At 36.0% G+C, this 17,058-nt stretch overlaps 2 protein-coding genes across 2 annotated transcripts in view; both read left to right on the forward strand.

The window, feature by feature from the left end:
* ryr1b (ryanodine receptor 1b (skeletal)) overlaps positions 1 to 3,899 on the forward strand; it is a 134,110-nt gene extending 130,211 nt beyond the window's left edge. Inside the window, exons 105-111 of the mRNA XM_030151938.1 lie at positions 928 to 1,074; positions 1,155 to 1,289; positions 1,406 to 1,562; positions 2,444 to 2,508; positions 2,621 to 2,721; positions 2,950 to 3,001; positions 3,804 to 3,899. Coding sequence (XP_030007798.1) covers positions 928 to 1,074; positions 1,155 to 1,289; positions 1,406 to 1,562; positions 2,444 to 2,508; positions 2,621 to 2,721; positions 2,950 to 3,001; positions 3,804 to 3,899 — 753 coding nt within the window. The remainder of the gene's footprint in view (positions 1 to 927; positions 1,075 to 1,154; positions 1,290 to 1,405; positions 1,563 to 2,443; positions 2,509 to 2,620; positions 2,722 to 2,949; positions 3,002 to 3,803) is intronic.
* Positions 3,900 to 10,326: 6,427 nt separating this feature from the next.
* LOC115432275 (galectin-4-like) overlaps positions 10,327 to 17,058 on the forward strand; it is a 14,237-nt gene continuing 7,505 nt past the window's right edge. Inside the window, exons 1-7 of the mRNA XM_030153172.1 lie at positions 10,327 to 10,434; positions 12,109 to 12,197; positions 12,587 to 12,791; positions 15,359 to 15,472; positions 16,516 to 16,554; positions 16,645 to 16,677; positions 16,775 to 16,837. Of these exons, the coding sequence (XP_030009032.1) occupies positions 10,390 to 10,434; positions 12,109 to 12,197; positions 12,587 to 12,791; positions 15,359 to 15,472; positions 16,516 to 16,554; positions 16,645 to 16,677; positions 16,775 to 16,837 (588 nt within the window). The 5' untranslated portion in view covers positions 10,327 to 10,389. The remainder of the gene's footprint in view (positions 10,435 to 12,108; positions 12,198 to 12,586; positions 12,792 to 15,358; positions 15,473 to 16,515; positions 16,555 to 16,644; positions 16,678 to 16,774; positions 16,838 to 17,058) is intronic.

A 17,058-nucleotide genomic window follows, 5' to 3' on the forward strand; every position in this document is an offset into this window, starting at 1 on the left:
CGTTTTGATCCATGACCTTGAGTGACCTTGAAGGGTCAAACTGAAGGTCATCAATGCCTAGATTACAGCAATCTTCTCTGAAACTACTGGTCAGATTCATTTCAAATTTTTTATGTAGCTTCCTCACGACAATGTCTACAAAGTTTGTTCACTGTTTTCACAAATTTAGATTTTTGAGGAATTGAGAAATATTACAAATTTGACTTCACTTGTAATGGTCCACATTTGGATGGCTTACAATATGGAAATGGTTAGAGATATTAATACAGTTACTATTGAGCACTGGTATGAAGTCATTTCATTTAACTTCAGTCAATCATTCAAATTTTATTTAGAACTGAATAGAATCTTTATTTTGTCAGCAGTAGTTTGTCACACACGTAAACATGCACCACACACTGAAATTTGTCTTCTGCTTTTAACCCGTGCATCACACACACTGCATGCTAGGAGCAGTGGGCTCATCATGTCAGGCACCCGGGGAGCAAATGGGAGGGTTAAGTGCCTTTCTCAAGGGCACATCAGCCAATAACTCTCCGCTAGTCTAGGGAATCAAACCGGCAACCCTTCAGCCACAAGCCAACCCTCCAGCCATCTCGGACGCGGCTGCCCCCATCATGTATCCCGCCACATCATAACAAAAGTTATCACATGACACTCCACATTTAGAGCTGGTCTAAACCAGACTCTGAATTAGTTGAATTCTCCTCCAGTGGAAGTACCGCCCACTTCTATTAGGAGATCGATCTCTTGCATCAACACCACAGGACTCTTAACAGAACAGAACCTGACAACTTCGTAAATTCAAGTTATTGATTCTTGATAGAACATGCCAGTGAGATACAGGGCCATTGGTCCTATTTTGGTACAGTTCAGATCATGTTTGTGTTATGATGTTACTGATGCTCTGTATTTTTTACCTTTTAGACTTTCCTCTACCTGGTTTGGTACATGCTGATGTCTCTGCTCGGACACTACAACAACTTCTTCTTCGCCTGTCACCTTCTGGACATCGCCATGGGAGTCAAAACCCTGCGCACCATCCTGTCTTCAGTTACCCACAACGGCAAACAGGTTTGTGCGTTTCTGCCGTTGTGTTGTAGTTTTTCATCACGCTCAGAGCTTCACTCAACGTCTGCGTCTGTTTCCCACAGCTGGTGATGACGGTGGGTCTGCTGGCCGTAGTGGTGTACCTCTACACCGTAGTGGCCTTCAACTTCTTCCGCAAGTTCTACAACAAGAGTGAAGACGAGGACGAACCGGACATGAAATGCGACGACATGATGACTGTGAGTAGAGGACACGGACACAGCTACAGGACTATCACAGATCTGGGTTTAGAAGATGTCAGCTTCACCGTGACTCCATTCCTCTGTTTTCTAATCCCGTCTGTGTCTTTGTGCAGTGTTACCTCTTCCACATGTATGTTGGCGTTCGTGCTGGTGGTGGCATTGGAGATGAAATCGAGGACCCGGCCGGCGATGAATATGAGCTCTACCGCGTGGTCTTTGACATCACCTTCTTCTTCTTCGTCATTGTCATTCTGCTGGCTATCATCCAGGGTACGAATTAGAATCTGTGGAGGAATTTATTGGGTGTTGCAGTCCCTCCATTCAAGTATAATAAAAATATGTGGATATAGAAGATAAGATATACTAAAACTGATAAAACAAATACTAGGGCTGCATGATATTGGAAAAAACTGACATTGTGATTTTTTTTTTTTAACCCTGCAGTATGCGATATGAAAAAATACTCAGGAGGATATAATAACTTTGTGGTGCCGACATAAATGGTCAAAGAAATTAGGTGTTTTACCTCTCGTTGTGGCAACAGCGGGAAGGCACTATCAACACAGAACACGTGTTTCAGTTTCATCCTTATTGTAGCCGAAATAATTCCAGATAACTGACGTTGCTTTTCTTTTTTTTGGCACCAAATCATTGTTGTTACCAGCGACTCACTCCATGTGTGGGGGCGTGGCCTGCTTCAGCAAACTGATTAAGAACGCTTATGATTGGTGGATCACTGTGCACAGTGTGTGTCAGGTACCCAGGCTGAAATTAGATGAGAGCACATTGAGTTCATTTGTCTCCTACATTACAGGACCTGCGATGTGACTATTGCACACATGTACGTTGCAATGATGATGCTCATGCAATATACTGTGCAGCTCTAACATATACACAGTAATAGGATCCATAGTATCTAAAAACACAACCAGAAGATAAAACAAATAAAAGTCACACACTTGTATTAAAAGCCAGTGCAAATAACTGCTTCATAATACTGTTAATGTGTTCGGTAAACATCCATTTGTGCAGCATTTTTCAGCGTGAATGGTGGGAAAAGCTTTCAGGTCAAAAAAGTGTTGTTATAAAAGACACCACCACCTCCTCATCAAATAAAAACACATCTATCTGTCCGTCCGTCCGTCTGTCAGGTCTGATCATTGACGCCTTCGGAGAGCTGAGAGACCAGCAGGAGCAGGTCCGAGAGGACATGGAGGTGAGACGATGAGTCTGATAGAGATTTATGTCCTAATTGAATCCACCTTCACTTCTCATCCAGTTAAACGTCAGATACGTGTTTAATGTGAACTGTCATTTCTCTCCTCCAGACGAAGTGTTTCATCTGTGGAATAGGAAGTGACTACTTTGACACGACGCCGCATGGCTTCGAGACGCACACCTTGGAAGAACACAACTTAGCCAACTACATGTACGTAGTCTGACACTGTACATCAGAAAAAAATACATGTATGTCTGGGAGTTTTAGAGATAATATTTATATTGTGGACAGTTTATTTTTCCTTAATCATTACACGTCTCAGGTCGTACTCAGAATAGTATCAGAATGCAGTTATCCATTTGGAAATTAATGTCGTCCTGTTCTTATTTTGTGTGATTTTTCTTAGTATTTTTCCTATAATTCCCTTTTCTCTTTCAGGTTCTTCCTAATGTATCTCATCAATAAAGACGAAACAGAACATACAGGACAGGTCAGTGAATGTTTAGGTTATTTTAAGGTAAATAATGAATCATTTTAAGTATTTAATTTTGTCATAAATGTAATAATTCACCTGCATGACATTGGAAACAAGACTGGTAAGTCCAGCGATAGCTGAAATATCTGAGAAAATATAATCAATATAATGTAGACAGTTTTATCAAGATGAGTGGATGCATCTATGAATAAAAGACATTTCAGTGACTTCAGTAACTCTATTTGGAAGAGATATATCATTCTAGAACAGTGTTTTCAGGACCAAAATCTAAATTCATATTATATGTTCTCGGGCTCAGATTTACAAAATGACATCATGAATTACTAAATTTGTATAATTTTCTTTCATTATCAAAGTAATGTTGAGTTAAATGCATGTTTTCAACTTGTTTGTCTTTGATACATAGTTTATGTGAATTTGTTTTTTCATTTTTTACATCGTTTATTATATTGTTTCCACTGTCTGTCTTTTACTAACCCTAACCCTCGTTCAACATCTCTTAACTCATTCGGAGAACATTCTTCTGTTTTATTTTGAAAATCAATTCACATGTCATATTAATATTATGTGTTTTGCTCCGACAAGTGGTGACTCAATAATCAAACAATATCTATCTATCTATCTATCTAGCTATCTTTTTAGTAATTTCTCTGCATTTTAGCCTATCTATCTATCTGTCTATGGTTCTTTGTGTAGATGGTATTGTGTGTGTTATTGTGCCGTGTATTGTGTTTTGTTGCATATTCGAAATAAACTAAACTAAACTGAAGACTGACTGTGGTCCTCTGTCTTCCAGGAGTCGTATGTGTGGAAGATGTACCAGGAGCGATGCTGGGACTTCTTCCCGGCCGGTGACTGCTTCAGGAAGCAGTATGAGGATCAGCTCGGATAACCTCCCTCCCACACCACGAAGACATACGACTGAGAGGAGGAGGAAAGGAGGAGAGAGAGAGAGAGGGAAGATTAGAAATGTACAGCTCAAACATGTGTGTGTCTTAACTTTTGTCCTGCACATTTCTCTCCTCTGTTGAAGCTATGCACACTTTGACTGCACTAAAGTTCCACCTGCAGCAGAACGTCGACGGAATAGGTTTGAGGAAAAAAGCGGAAGAGGCATGAAAAGACACAGGGGCCTTTTAATTCCACATGAATACACTACATGGCCTTTTATGTAGAATATACATAGACTGCCTTGCATATCAGTTGCGTCTGTACACAACAGGCTCTTTCAGTCGCTGCTGCTGTAAACGTTCTAGTGCCTATAGCAACGTCACTGCTTTGCAAACACATAGATTAGATTTTTAGCTTTTGTTTGAGATCGAGTGGATAGGTTTTATTTATATTGTACGGTTTTGTATGTGGCTGCTGCCATTCGATATTTAATTTCCAATTTCTGGTGTTTTCTTTTACAGTGTGTTTGAGAGCAGAACATAGGGAGCAGTGAATGTTTTAGACCCCCCTCTCACTCCTTTTCTTCCTCTCTTTAAGACTAGAAACTATTTTCAAAACAAGCGTATACGGAAACTCTCACAGGGCCGACCTTCCCAGGTAACATAGACAAGAGTATCATCTGCGAAACATGATATACACCAGTGTTAATCTGCTGTAGAGATGAACCCACGTTGCACTCTGAAGTCTTACGGTGCGTCCCTGGATGTATGTACTCCCTATCTCCACTGGTGTCATAGAAGATAGTGAAGACCTGCACATACAGCATAGGAGGATGCCAAGGTTATTTATTTATATGCAGATTAAATCTTCTGAAGACGACCGTTTTAGCCCGTCTGTATTTGTGGCCAACAGTCTGTTTTATGACACTTTATGCACAAATAGTCCGTGCATTAAAATAAGTATTGAATGTATTAAACGTGTACATTTTGGCCTAAAGAGTCAAGTGTATAACAGAGTAAGGACTAGGCTGCTAAGACGCCTTTTGATGAAAAGACTTATTTTACATAAATCATAGATACATATATTTATTTTTCTTTAGGGCTTTAGACTATCCATGCCACGTTGTTGGACGTGAACGCATCATGTGACCTGTTTGTGAAATCCTAAATGAAACGCCCAGTTTGACGTCGGAGCAAATGAGCTTTTGTTTTTGCTAGCTAGTTTTTACGATAGATATTTTTAGGAATCCAGCATATCGGTTATTTTTCTCAAACAGAAAGTCATGTGTGATTTGTTGATCTCAGGCAGTTCTGTCTCATCATGCCTCCGTCACCACAGTAAATCTTTTACACGCGTTAAAATCCACGACGTCTCCATCCCTTTACTTCCTGTTAAGACTCACTGAGGCGTAGCAGTGTGTCGTTGTTCGCTGACGACTCCAGTTGTGCGTTTGCCGCCGTGGAGCTGGATGGAGACTTTCCACCTGCCCGGGTGTCGTCTGACTGAACCCTGTGTTTCAATACAGAATAAACAGATTATTTTAAGGACATCTGCAACACGAGTCCTCATTTATGTGTAGACTCCGTTTGGCGCCGACGCCGTCTGTGTTGTGTTTTGTCTTAACCTTTAACCCTGTAAAACGTCACCCATTAAAAACTAACTACAAGTTTTTTTTTAATTTTCGTTTTTGGAATTGAAATGTTTATTAGCCCTTTTAACATAATCCAAATAAAAAATTTTACCATATCATTTTTTAATGATACATGTTTAGTATCACATTTAATACATTGGGCATTTTTGCTCACAACATTAACTTTAGATACAAAAATAAATTTTACCAATAACATTTTGAAAATATAGAACATTTCAAGGTTTGTTTTTTTTTGTAATAAAACTTTTTTCAGCCTTTTTATTTACCTTGAATGGCAACATAATTTCAATATTTTTTCAATATTTTTACATTTTCAACCGAATAACAATATAGCTTTTTGAAAATTACCGAAGGCTTTCCCTACAAAATGTGTGTTGGATGATTTTAACGATAGCAGACATATTGAAAAGGGCAAAAAAGAAAAAAGCCCCTTCCACTTTCTGTAGTTGGATGATGATAATCCACCATGCATTGGGTCATATACAACAGGTTTTTAAGGAAAGTATTGATCTTGTTGATAAGATAAAGGTCTCAGAACCTGGTGTAGCAGATATGATACAAATGGCTTTATAGGGTTAAAGACCTACAAGTATTTTTCCATAACCTTCAATAAATGATTTATAACCATTTATTATAATATTATTTTCTGCATTTTGGATTTTTCAGGTATTTTCCTGTATTTAATTTACAGATCATGTCAATTTTGACTTAATTTATGATTTTCCTTCTGCTTACAAACCTCCTATTACATGTATCATAATGAATTTCTCACTACATGTGCATTATATCTCATCACATTGTGTTGAATTAAATCCATGGAGCAAATTTCCAACCAAAGTTGATGAAAAACAACCACGTGTCATAATGTCATCCTTCATAGACTACATGTATTTTAACCCTTAAAATTTTAGAGCTACTTTTGTGGCAACTTCCAAATGATTTTTTTTCTCTACATTTAACTTTTCCTAAATGATTTACCACCATTTATCGTTTTATTCTCTGCATTTTTCAGTGACAATCAGGTGTTCTCATATTTAATTCACTGATCGTGTAGATGTTCATAAAGTTTCAGGTTCAATTTAAAGGTTATTGTATCAAAACAGAGAAAACTGAAATAAAAGTGAGTTTTTCAGAAAAATGTATCATTATCAGAACATAAAAACAAGCGTCTCCATCCACTGTCATTGATCCAACTCCATGGATTTTACCGGTGAATCAATGTTGTTGAAGATGACGGTGTTTCCATGTTCACTACGGAGCCTCTGAACGTCCAAATGGGTCATATCTGATGACCATGAAAAGATGACAAACTGTATTTTACACCAATTATTTACATGGATTGATAGGATTAGTGGATCAACAGGTATTAAACGGTTTAGATCAGTCGATGTTTTTGGTCACTGGGGCTGTTTAGGTCTTTGAGTGTTAGAATTTTAAATGTAACATTAGTTTAAAGATGCACACATTTAAGTCAGTTATTAAATGTGCTATATATATTTACATAAAACCAAAAAACATACTTTATCCTTATGTTCTTTTTGTAGAGATTAATTTGCATCCACATCCCATACACGTCTATATTGTGCCGATCTACATTTATAATGAAATTGAGTTGCATTTATTTATTTTTTTATGCATACAGGGTGGGGAAGCAAAATTTACAATGAACATTTAGTTGTTTTTTCTCAGCAGGCACTACGTCAATTGTTTTGAAACCAAACATATATTGATGTCATAATCATAGCTAACACTATTATCCATACCTTTTCAGAAACTTTTGCCCATATGAGTAATCAGGAAAGCAAACGTCAAAGAGTGTGTGATTTGCTGAATGCACTCGTCACACCAAAGGAGATTTCAAAAATAGTTGGAGTGTCCATAAAGACTGTTTATAATGGAAAGAAGAGAATGACTATGAGCAAAACTATTACGAGAAAGTCTGGAAGTGGAGGAAGCAACAACAAACGTACCAAAGCTTTTATTAAAGCTCTCAAATCCAAAATCCTAAAGGATCCAACCAAATCCAAGAGAAAAATTGCAATTGAGCTTGAGGTAGACAGCAAGGCCATTAGAAATGCAGTAAAATATGATTTGAAGTTAAAATCTTACACAAGAACACCAAAACACTTGTTGACAACAGCAACAAATCCAACTTTAGCAATTTTTGGGAATCATGTTTATGGCCGCCTTCTAGCCCAGATCTAAACCCTCTGGATTCTGCTATTTGGGGCGTTTTAGAACATGCTACCGATAGAACATCACACAGCAATGTCGACTTTCTTAAAGATAGAAAGAATGGGAGAAGTTGTCACCCGAATATTTGAGGAACACTTGCGCAAGTTTCAGGAAGCGTGTGAAGGCAATTATTGAGAAAGAAGGAGGACACATAGAATAAAAACATTTTCTATTATGTACATTTTCTTGTGGCAAATAAGTTCTCATGACTTTCAATAAACTAATTGGTCATACACTGTCTTTCAATCCCTGCCTCAAAATATTGTAAATTTTGCTTCCCCACCCTGTATAATGAAATTGAGTTGCATTTATTTCTTTTTTTATACATATACTTTTTGTTGGAAGGCTGATGAAAAGCAAAATATCCTTCTCACAAAAAATTCTGCAAGTATTAGTGTTCAAGGTTCAAAAAAAAAAAGACCCAAACTAGCTCTTATAAAGCGTCTGTAACTGATTACTCTCATTCACCTTTACATTTCAGTCGCTAAACCCTCAGATTGTTACAGGTCTTGTTCAACGTTCAGACTTTGTAAAGTGTGACTATGTTGAACAGGTTATAAACTGAAACCAGGCACCTTCTTTTAGCCTTTAAGTGAAACGTTCCCTCTGTCTTTATCTAAATCAAATATCAGAGGAAACTCCCCTATGTCTATGTTGTTCCTTTGTTCTATACATACTCACAGATTATATACAGTTACCTGAGGGACAGATAAGGGTTCCTTGTGTTGGTGTTTGCCTTTGGGAGGATGGATCGACTGGATATTTTATGAATCATACACACACCCGTCTGAATAATGACGTTATAATCTGCGCTGAGATCGTGTCTTCATGTTCACCTTTGGAGAAAAAAAAAAAAATCAAAGTTGGTTAAAGGAATATTCACTCGTATTTCAGTTTCGTTCACTACAACATTTAAAATTGCATATTGGCGAACACATTTACTCATTAAAACTTCCATGATAAGCATAGAATCTACATATAGAACTACAGAGACATGGAGTTCCAATACAACATCAGTAATGTGTTTTTTTTTTTGTTCGTTTTTTACTATTTTTGCTCTATCATATATGAAAAAAAGCAACAAAAAAAAAAGTGGAAAAGGAAAGTAAATGATAATTAAGATGAAATAATGTCAGTTACCAGTAAGAAATATAATATTAATTACATATTTCCACTCAAAGCTGCTCAGATATTAATGTTTTGTGTCACATTTCTATACATAAGGTTTTCGATGTGTCATGATTTGGTTCATGCGTAAACACAACTTGGTTAGGATTAGGAAAAAGAGTCAGAAAAATGCAAAATTGGTTCTCTTTACTGCTCTAAACCACCCATGTCGTAAATTTCCAGCATCTAAAGATATTGACTTTCATCTGGTACTTATATACAGTGGTGCCACCAGAGATTTGAGGCCCCAAGAAAAAAAAATCTCACTTTGGGCCCCAACACTTCAATTCCACAAACCATCCAAACCCTGAAAATATAAAATAAATCCGCATAGGCATGGATCAATACTCTGCTTACAGTGGATTTTTGTTTTCATGCAAGATTGATTACAAAGGTGCTATGTTTTAAATTTTTTAAAAAATATTTTATGATAGCAGTACTTGATTTTTTTTTAAAAAATCAAATTGATATACAAATAAAATATAGTTTTACTTTTTAGATGGAAGTACATTTTGGAACTCTGGCACCTGGAACAAACCATATCATGAAACAAAAGAAAAGTAAAGCAACGAACAAATATGATTATTAGTTCCTGGTGAAGCAAACATTCTATTATGGTGACTAAAACAATAATGACAAATGTCATAATATAGTTTTATACTGTGATAAATATTGCATGGGGTTAGTTTTGTTTGAATTGTTATTTTTGTTTCCAAAATGCCTCAGCGATTTTTTTTTTTTTTTTTCTGTTTTTAAATCTATGAGTATGATTTTAAATGTTCTACCTCTAAATTTCTAAACTATTTTTCATGCACTGACAGTAAATAATAATTTTCTACCACAATTTTCTTCACATCTCACTTAGGAGGAAAAAATATCCCATTAAACTTTAAGGAAATATAGATGTTTATAAACTAAATGGACAAAAATATTGGGACACATCATGTCTACAGTTTGAAAAATGTCCTGTTCGTGCTGATTTAATATATAAACATCAATATTTCCTTGAAGTTTTACCCCAATATAAAGCTATATTATGATATTTGTCATTATTTTTTTGTATCCCAGACTCCTGTTAGAAAACAAACACCTGAATTCAACATGTCCACATACTTTTGTCCAGATGACAGACATGTGAAACCCTGGGCTAGTTTCATGCAGCCGTTATCTCCTCCATTATTAGAGCTAATATTAAGGCTTCCACCGGCTGCAGTCGTGTTGGTTTTGTGTTCTTTGTCATACAGTGCCACTCCTCTGCTGGGTCAGAGGTTAATTTGCATCGAGCTCCGCCAAAGTAAACAGTGCAGGAGGCTGGTGCTGTGGTCCGCCAGGCCCCTCCCTCATCACCTGGATAAAACCAGGCCTCAGGGAACAATCGCTTCCTGTCTGCCCTCCTGTTTCTGTTCCCATACGCCGCTCCGTCTCACCTCCTGCTGCCATGACGTTTGTGGCTCCTCCAGGATACCAGCCCATCTACAGCCCTGTGAGTATCTGCACCACAGGGGTCAGGGGTCAGGGGCTGGAGGGTCCTCGGATGGGGGTTTAGAGGGAAACATAGAGAGAGGGGTTAGAGTTGAATAACCTGTTAATGGGACATAATAAGACAAAATGTGGTGGTAGACATATTCGGACGCTCTACTTAACCTTTTAATGACTACATTTATAACAGGATGCAGAGATTTATTTATGTTATTTTTACAATAAAAGTGTCAGAAAATGTGTTTTTTTTTTAAGTTCAGGAAGAACTTTCAATATCTGGCCATTAATTCCTATAATTATATGTAACAATGCTTCATACACAGTGTTATCGTAAAAAAAAAAAGGCTTGAATTTTTATACTTGTACTCATTATGAAAAACAACTGTAAATCTGCATAACAAAACTTTATGAGATTATAGAAATAAACTATTTTCCATGTTACAACGTCTTATTTTTAGTCATTTCTAGGCATTTTAGCCTGTCTCTGCCTCTATATTTGCATCTCTGTTTATGTATATTTATTTTATCTTACAGTGCAAATTACTGTTCTAATTATGTTTTAATGAAGTGTTTTGATGTGCGTATTTGTTGTATATATTTAAATCTATCTATCTATCTATCTATCTATCTATCTATCTATCTATCTATCTATCTATCTATCTATCTATCTATCTATCTATCTATCTATCTATCTATCTATCTATCTATCTATCTATCTATCTATCTATCTATCTATCTATCTAATATACATATTAAAACACTCAATAAAGACATAATTAGAACAGCAATTTGTACAATATGTACTCAACAATATTTAAAATGATGTAGATATAATGAGGAATTAAATAATTATGTAATGTTTGACAGTAAAGAAATCAGCACGTATTCATTAACTCCGTGGATTCTTCATTTGGGCCTGACAGTACAATAGAAAAACATTTTTTGACTGAAACTGAATGTCATGTGACACTGGTCATGTGACATGTAAATTAGGCTACATTAAACTTACCTTTACATTTTCCCACTATTACTTTGTGCACGTTTTGACCCACCATAGCACTCCATAATTTTTTTGGATTAAATATTTTTCATGTTATTGTTGATGTAACTGAGAAAAACTGGTCATATTAAAATAGGTGTTTTGTTTTGTTTTATTTAGGATTATTTTCTCATGTTCTACTCATGTGAATTCCAACTCCTTTTCAATAGAGTATTATTAAAGGTCCTACTGATTCAAAACTTGAATTGATTTGATATACAGTCACGGAAAAAATTATTAGACCATCAAAAGTAATCAGAAATAATGGTTATGCAATCGAGTACTAACCCGTGTGTATCATGTGACTAAAAACAGACAGAAAAGAAAACATGGAATGAATAAAAACACTGTTTTTGTCAGTACAAGGTCATAGATATTGACGTAAGAACTGAAGTGATTTTGGTTATTATCAAGAAAACCATGTTAAATGGATAGCTATTGCTTCTGAAATTAAACTACTATGAACTATTTTTGTTGTTATCATTATATATGTCCAAACAAATGTACCTTTAGTTGTACCAGGCATTAAAATGAACAAGAAATTGAAGAAAACAAGGGTCTAATAATTTTTTTCTGCGATTATGCAGATGTGTCACTACTTTAAACAGTATAATCATGTATTGTTTATGTATTGTACAGAGAATTCCTTATTTTGGGCCCATTTATGGAGGTCTGAGGGATGGGGTGTCCATCTACATCCAGGGGTCAGTTCCTGAGGACATCACCAGGTGAGATTAAACAGATCTGGACAAAGTGGGGGAAGAGGGAGGGTGTTTGGAGTCTTTAAAATCTCAGCCCACGTTCTTTCACCGGTGTTTGAAGACTGAGGATACACCTTTAGTAATCTTAAACTGGGTGGAGTTCGTTTCTAAAACCTACCTTTAACACACCACTTTTATCATCAGTTCCTCGCCTTTTCAAAATACTCGTATCTGAGGACTTTTACAGACCATTAGCTGAACAGAGTAAACACCACACATACCACAGTGTATTGTACATCTGTCATTTTGTGGTTCAGGGCTGTTTCTTCACCTCCGCTGTTTGCTTTTGTTCTTATCCACATTGAACTAACTCACCAGTCTTTGGCGTCTGAGCTTCACCTGTTGATTTCCTTCAGGTTTTACATAAATCTGCTCTGTGGAGAGTCTGAGTCCAGCGACATCGCCCTCCATTTCAACCCTCGCTTCGACGGATGGGACAAGGTGGTCTTCAACTCCTGTCAGAATGGAGAATGGGGGTCAGAGGACAAGATTCGAAGCATGCCCTTCAGTAAGGGCCAGGCCTTCGAGATGGTCATCATGGTCACGTCACAGGGATACCAGGTCAGACCACATGTAGAACTGTATGTTACAAAGAAAATAACACAGGGGATAGTTTCATAACAGATATAATGACTGAATGGACCAATGACAGTGACATGAAAACACAGAGAAACACCTAGAATGAATGAATGAATAAATGAATGATACCCGCTGTAGACGGAGCAATCTTCATGTATTCATATCAGTATAATACTTCATACAAGCACTGTGTCAATGTTCACGGCAACTGATTCTTTATAAACTGTATAATTGACTCCAGTTGCCTTTAAAGGAAGGAAATAATCATTACACTCATGGTTTAGTTTTCTTACAAATACAGCTGTATTTACACGTTTTACTTCTCGGTTCAACAGGGAAAATACTTACTAATGGGAAAAATCCTCAAACAAACCCTCTACAAGTATTAAGTGAAACTATGTAATTACCAATGTTATAATTAAGCGATAGCCCTGTATTGGGTAAATGCAAACAGGAGACAAAAACAAACTGGTAACAAAGCAAAGCTATTATTTTATATTCCCCTTAGATTCAGTGTGACATTTTAGTATTTTATACGTCATTATTATCTTGAAACAAAATGTACTACATCATGGTAATACTGTATAAATTGTATATTAAATATGTAACTTGCTACTGGAATTAATTTTTTGTGTGACCTTAATATTCATCATTAGCTGCCAGTGCTTAGCACTAGCTGGCATGCAGCGTACAATAAACAATACGGTCCTAACAGTAACATTAAATAAAATTGTTGTTTTATTTTGCGTTGATACAATCTCACCGTTAAATAAAATGTAAAAGGAAAAGTAATACTGTCTGAATTATTTGTTACCTCCGCCAAGGAGGTTATGTTTTTGCCAGGGTTTGTTTGTTTGTTTGTCTGTCCGTTAGTGTGCAACATAACTCAAAAAGTTATGGACAGATTTGGATGAAATTTTCAGGGTTTGTTGGAAATGGGATAAGGAAGAAATGATTAAATTTTGGTGGTGATCGGGGGTGGGGGGGCCCATGGGGGGGCCCACTGATCAGCCTTGGCGGAGGTCTGCGCTCTCCGAGTGCTTCTAGTGTAATATGTAACTTGTTACCTAGACCCCCTTAAGTTAGCATTAGCACCTACGGGGCTAGGGCTAACTGATTAGCATGGTACATAGCAATTAATTAATTAACTTCTTTTCAAAAGATTAGAATAAATATCTAAACTAATCTGTAGATGACACTATTACCTTGAAACAACAGGTAGTACTTTGAGTTAAAACTGTACAAATTATATATTTAATTTGTGACTTGTTCCTTGGAAATACTGGTACTCTGTGTAATATTTCTGTAAACTAGCATTAGCTGTTAAGATGCTAGGGCTAGCATGATAGCATGGTCCCTCGAGATAGAAATAAACGCTTCATCGCAAGATTACATTACACATATGATCTTAATTTTATGATATAATATTATTCTGAAACAAAAGGCAGCACTGTTATTTCATATTTAACACAGAAAGACTTCTGTTATTTGTTTAATATGACCATAAATCTAGCATTAGCTGCAAAGAAGCTAGCACAAGCTGAGCTGGATGGCACTGTGCCAAGCAATAAAAGTAAAAAAAGAAAACAAAAAAAAAAAATCCGTCATTAGCTGCTAGCGCTTAGCACTAGCTGGCTTGAAAGGTACAATAAACAATACAGTCCTAACAGTAACATTAAATAAAATAAATTGTTTTATTTAGTGTTGCTACAATCTTACCTTTAAATAAAATGTAAAAGGTAAAGTAATACTGTCTGAATTATTTGTTTAATATGTAACTTGTAGACACCCTTAAGTTAACATTAGCTCCTAAAGAGCTAGGGCTAACTGATTAGCATGGTACATAGCAATTAAATAATTAACTTATTTTTGCAAGATTAGAATAAATATCTTACCTCATTTTTAACACACTATTACCTTGAAACAACAGGTAGTACTTTAAGTTAAAACTGTACAAATTATATATTTAATTTGTGACTTGTTCCTTGGAAATACTGGTACTCTGTGTAATATTTCTGTAAACGAGCATTAGCTGTTAAGATGCTAGGGCCAGCATGATAGCATGGTCCCTAGAGATAGAAATAAACGCTTCATCGCAAGATTACATTACACATATGATCTTAATTTTATGATATAATATTATTCTGAAACAAAAGGCAGCACTGTTATTTCATATTTAACACAGAAAGACTTCTGTTATTTGTTTAATATTACCATAAATCTAGCATTAGCTGCAAAGAAGCTAGCACAAGCTGAGCTGGATGGCATTGTGCCAAGCAATAAAAGTAGAAAACAAAAGAACGCTTTATAGTAAGAATAAATTTCATAAATAACAAATAAACATACAGTATAAAATATAAAAGGTATTATATTATATTATCGCCTGTTTGTTGTTTTCAAAATTACAATTCAGCTATTACCAGTATGTAAAGTGCTACCACTACTTTTGGATGAAATGTATTTTCATGTCGCTTCTCCTCATTGACTTTTTCTCCACATTAACAGAATAAACAGTTTAACTCCTAACTTTAACCCGTTTATTCCGACAGGTCCGAGTCAATGGGAATGACTTCTACACGTTCCCTCATCGTATTCCGATGGAATGTGTTCGTGCCATGCAGATCGCAGGAGACGTTTCCATCCAGACCATTAACGTCATAGGGGTGAGACTGGAAACAGAACAAACAGCCGCTGGTTCATGCTTCTGATTCTGTGTCAGGGTGTGTGAGGTTGTAGAAATAATGTTTGGTGGGTGGTTGTTGGATTTTGTAGATGTTCATTGTTGTGGAGTTGTGAACTAACACTTTAAATACATGTTACAGTAGTTTGTAGTTCAGTTACTTTCACATTTTCATAATGATTCCCCTTTTTTGTGTATTTAACTACTGACATTCCAACCTTTAGGCTATACAAGGAACAAACCTATTAACTAAACTGGAATACTTCAAATTAACTCTAATTAGCATTTTTCTCTGACATGTGACTTTTAATTTTTTGTTATATTTTTACACCTGTGGAAGCCAGTTTCTACTAAAATGAAAAACAGATACTGAAAATCATTATAATCAATATAATTTTATTGTCATTTCATAACATCTCAAAATTAACTTTAACTTTCTAAAAAATGCGACCAAATGAAGATTATTTTGAGAATGTTTCTAAAGTCTGTTTTTTTTTTCTTTCTCATAAGTGTGTAAATTAGGTTTTATTCTTTTTCTATATATTTTTAGTTCACCAAATTAGAATTCTTGCTTGGATTGTTTTGCTGTAGTTCATTTACCTCTGATGTAAAGGTACTTTCAGACTCATATATTCATCTAAGGATTTCTATTGGTTAAGAGGGAGGATGTTTAATCTTTACTTTTATCTGTCAGGAAGAGATATTATGATATTTTAATTAATATTCAACATTATACCTTTTATTATTGATGCCACTTTTGTACAGATTTGTATTTGATTTCATTCATATGTCCTGATATTCTCATTATTTCCTTTTCTTTGTTGCTATCATGTTTTTCCTTCCTTTACTGTGACATATCACAAAAAATTAGGGTGTTTTTAAATATTATAGCACTGTGTTGCAAGTTAAGTAAGTGTTAAACCAGTGCTGCATTTGAGTAAATCATGGAAGGAAAAGTAAACAGAGCTTTTTTTCTGCACTATATGCTTTAACTTGTCTGTTTACGTAACTCTTTTGTGTTTTTAGGGTGGAGGAATGGGAGGAGGAATGGGAGGTGGAATGGGAGTGAGTAAATTAATCTATTAAATGATTTCCTTCATGTCTTATATGATGATCATTAGCCAGAAAAAGCTCAATTGTTTGTTTTTTTTCCAGGGAGGATATCCAGGAGGCTGTGTTCCACCAGGGGTAGGTGGTTTTTGTAGTTTTACTCTTTGAATACTGCCTTAAAACAAATGTTGAACATATTCTAAGTACAGTGAACTTTCTCAATGCTTGGATCCAGGGAGGAGGATACCCAGGAGGAATGGGTGGAGGAATGGGTGGAGGAATGGGTGGAGGAATGGGAGTAAGTGTATATTTGTGATTTTCATGAATAACTCTAATCACAGGACAGAGATAAAACCTATTTTGTGTTTTCTAAATCCTCTATTTCTCCACAGGGCGGATATCCCGGAGGAATGGGAGGAGGAATGGGTGGAGGAATGGGAGTAAGTATATTTTTTATCATTTTCATCTGTGTCTTCGCCCTAAATCAGTCAAAACAGAGAAAACAAACTTAATCACAGA

The sequence above is a fragment of the Sphaeramia orbicularis genome, chromosome 13 (genome assembly GCF_902148855.1).
Source record: "Sphaeramia orbicularis chromosome 13, fSphaOr1.1, whole genome shotgun sequence".
Classification (NCBI taxonomy): domain Eukaryota; kingdom Metazoa; phylum Chordata; class Actinopteri; order Kurtiformes; family Apogonidae; genus Sphaeramia; species Sphaeramia orbicularis.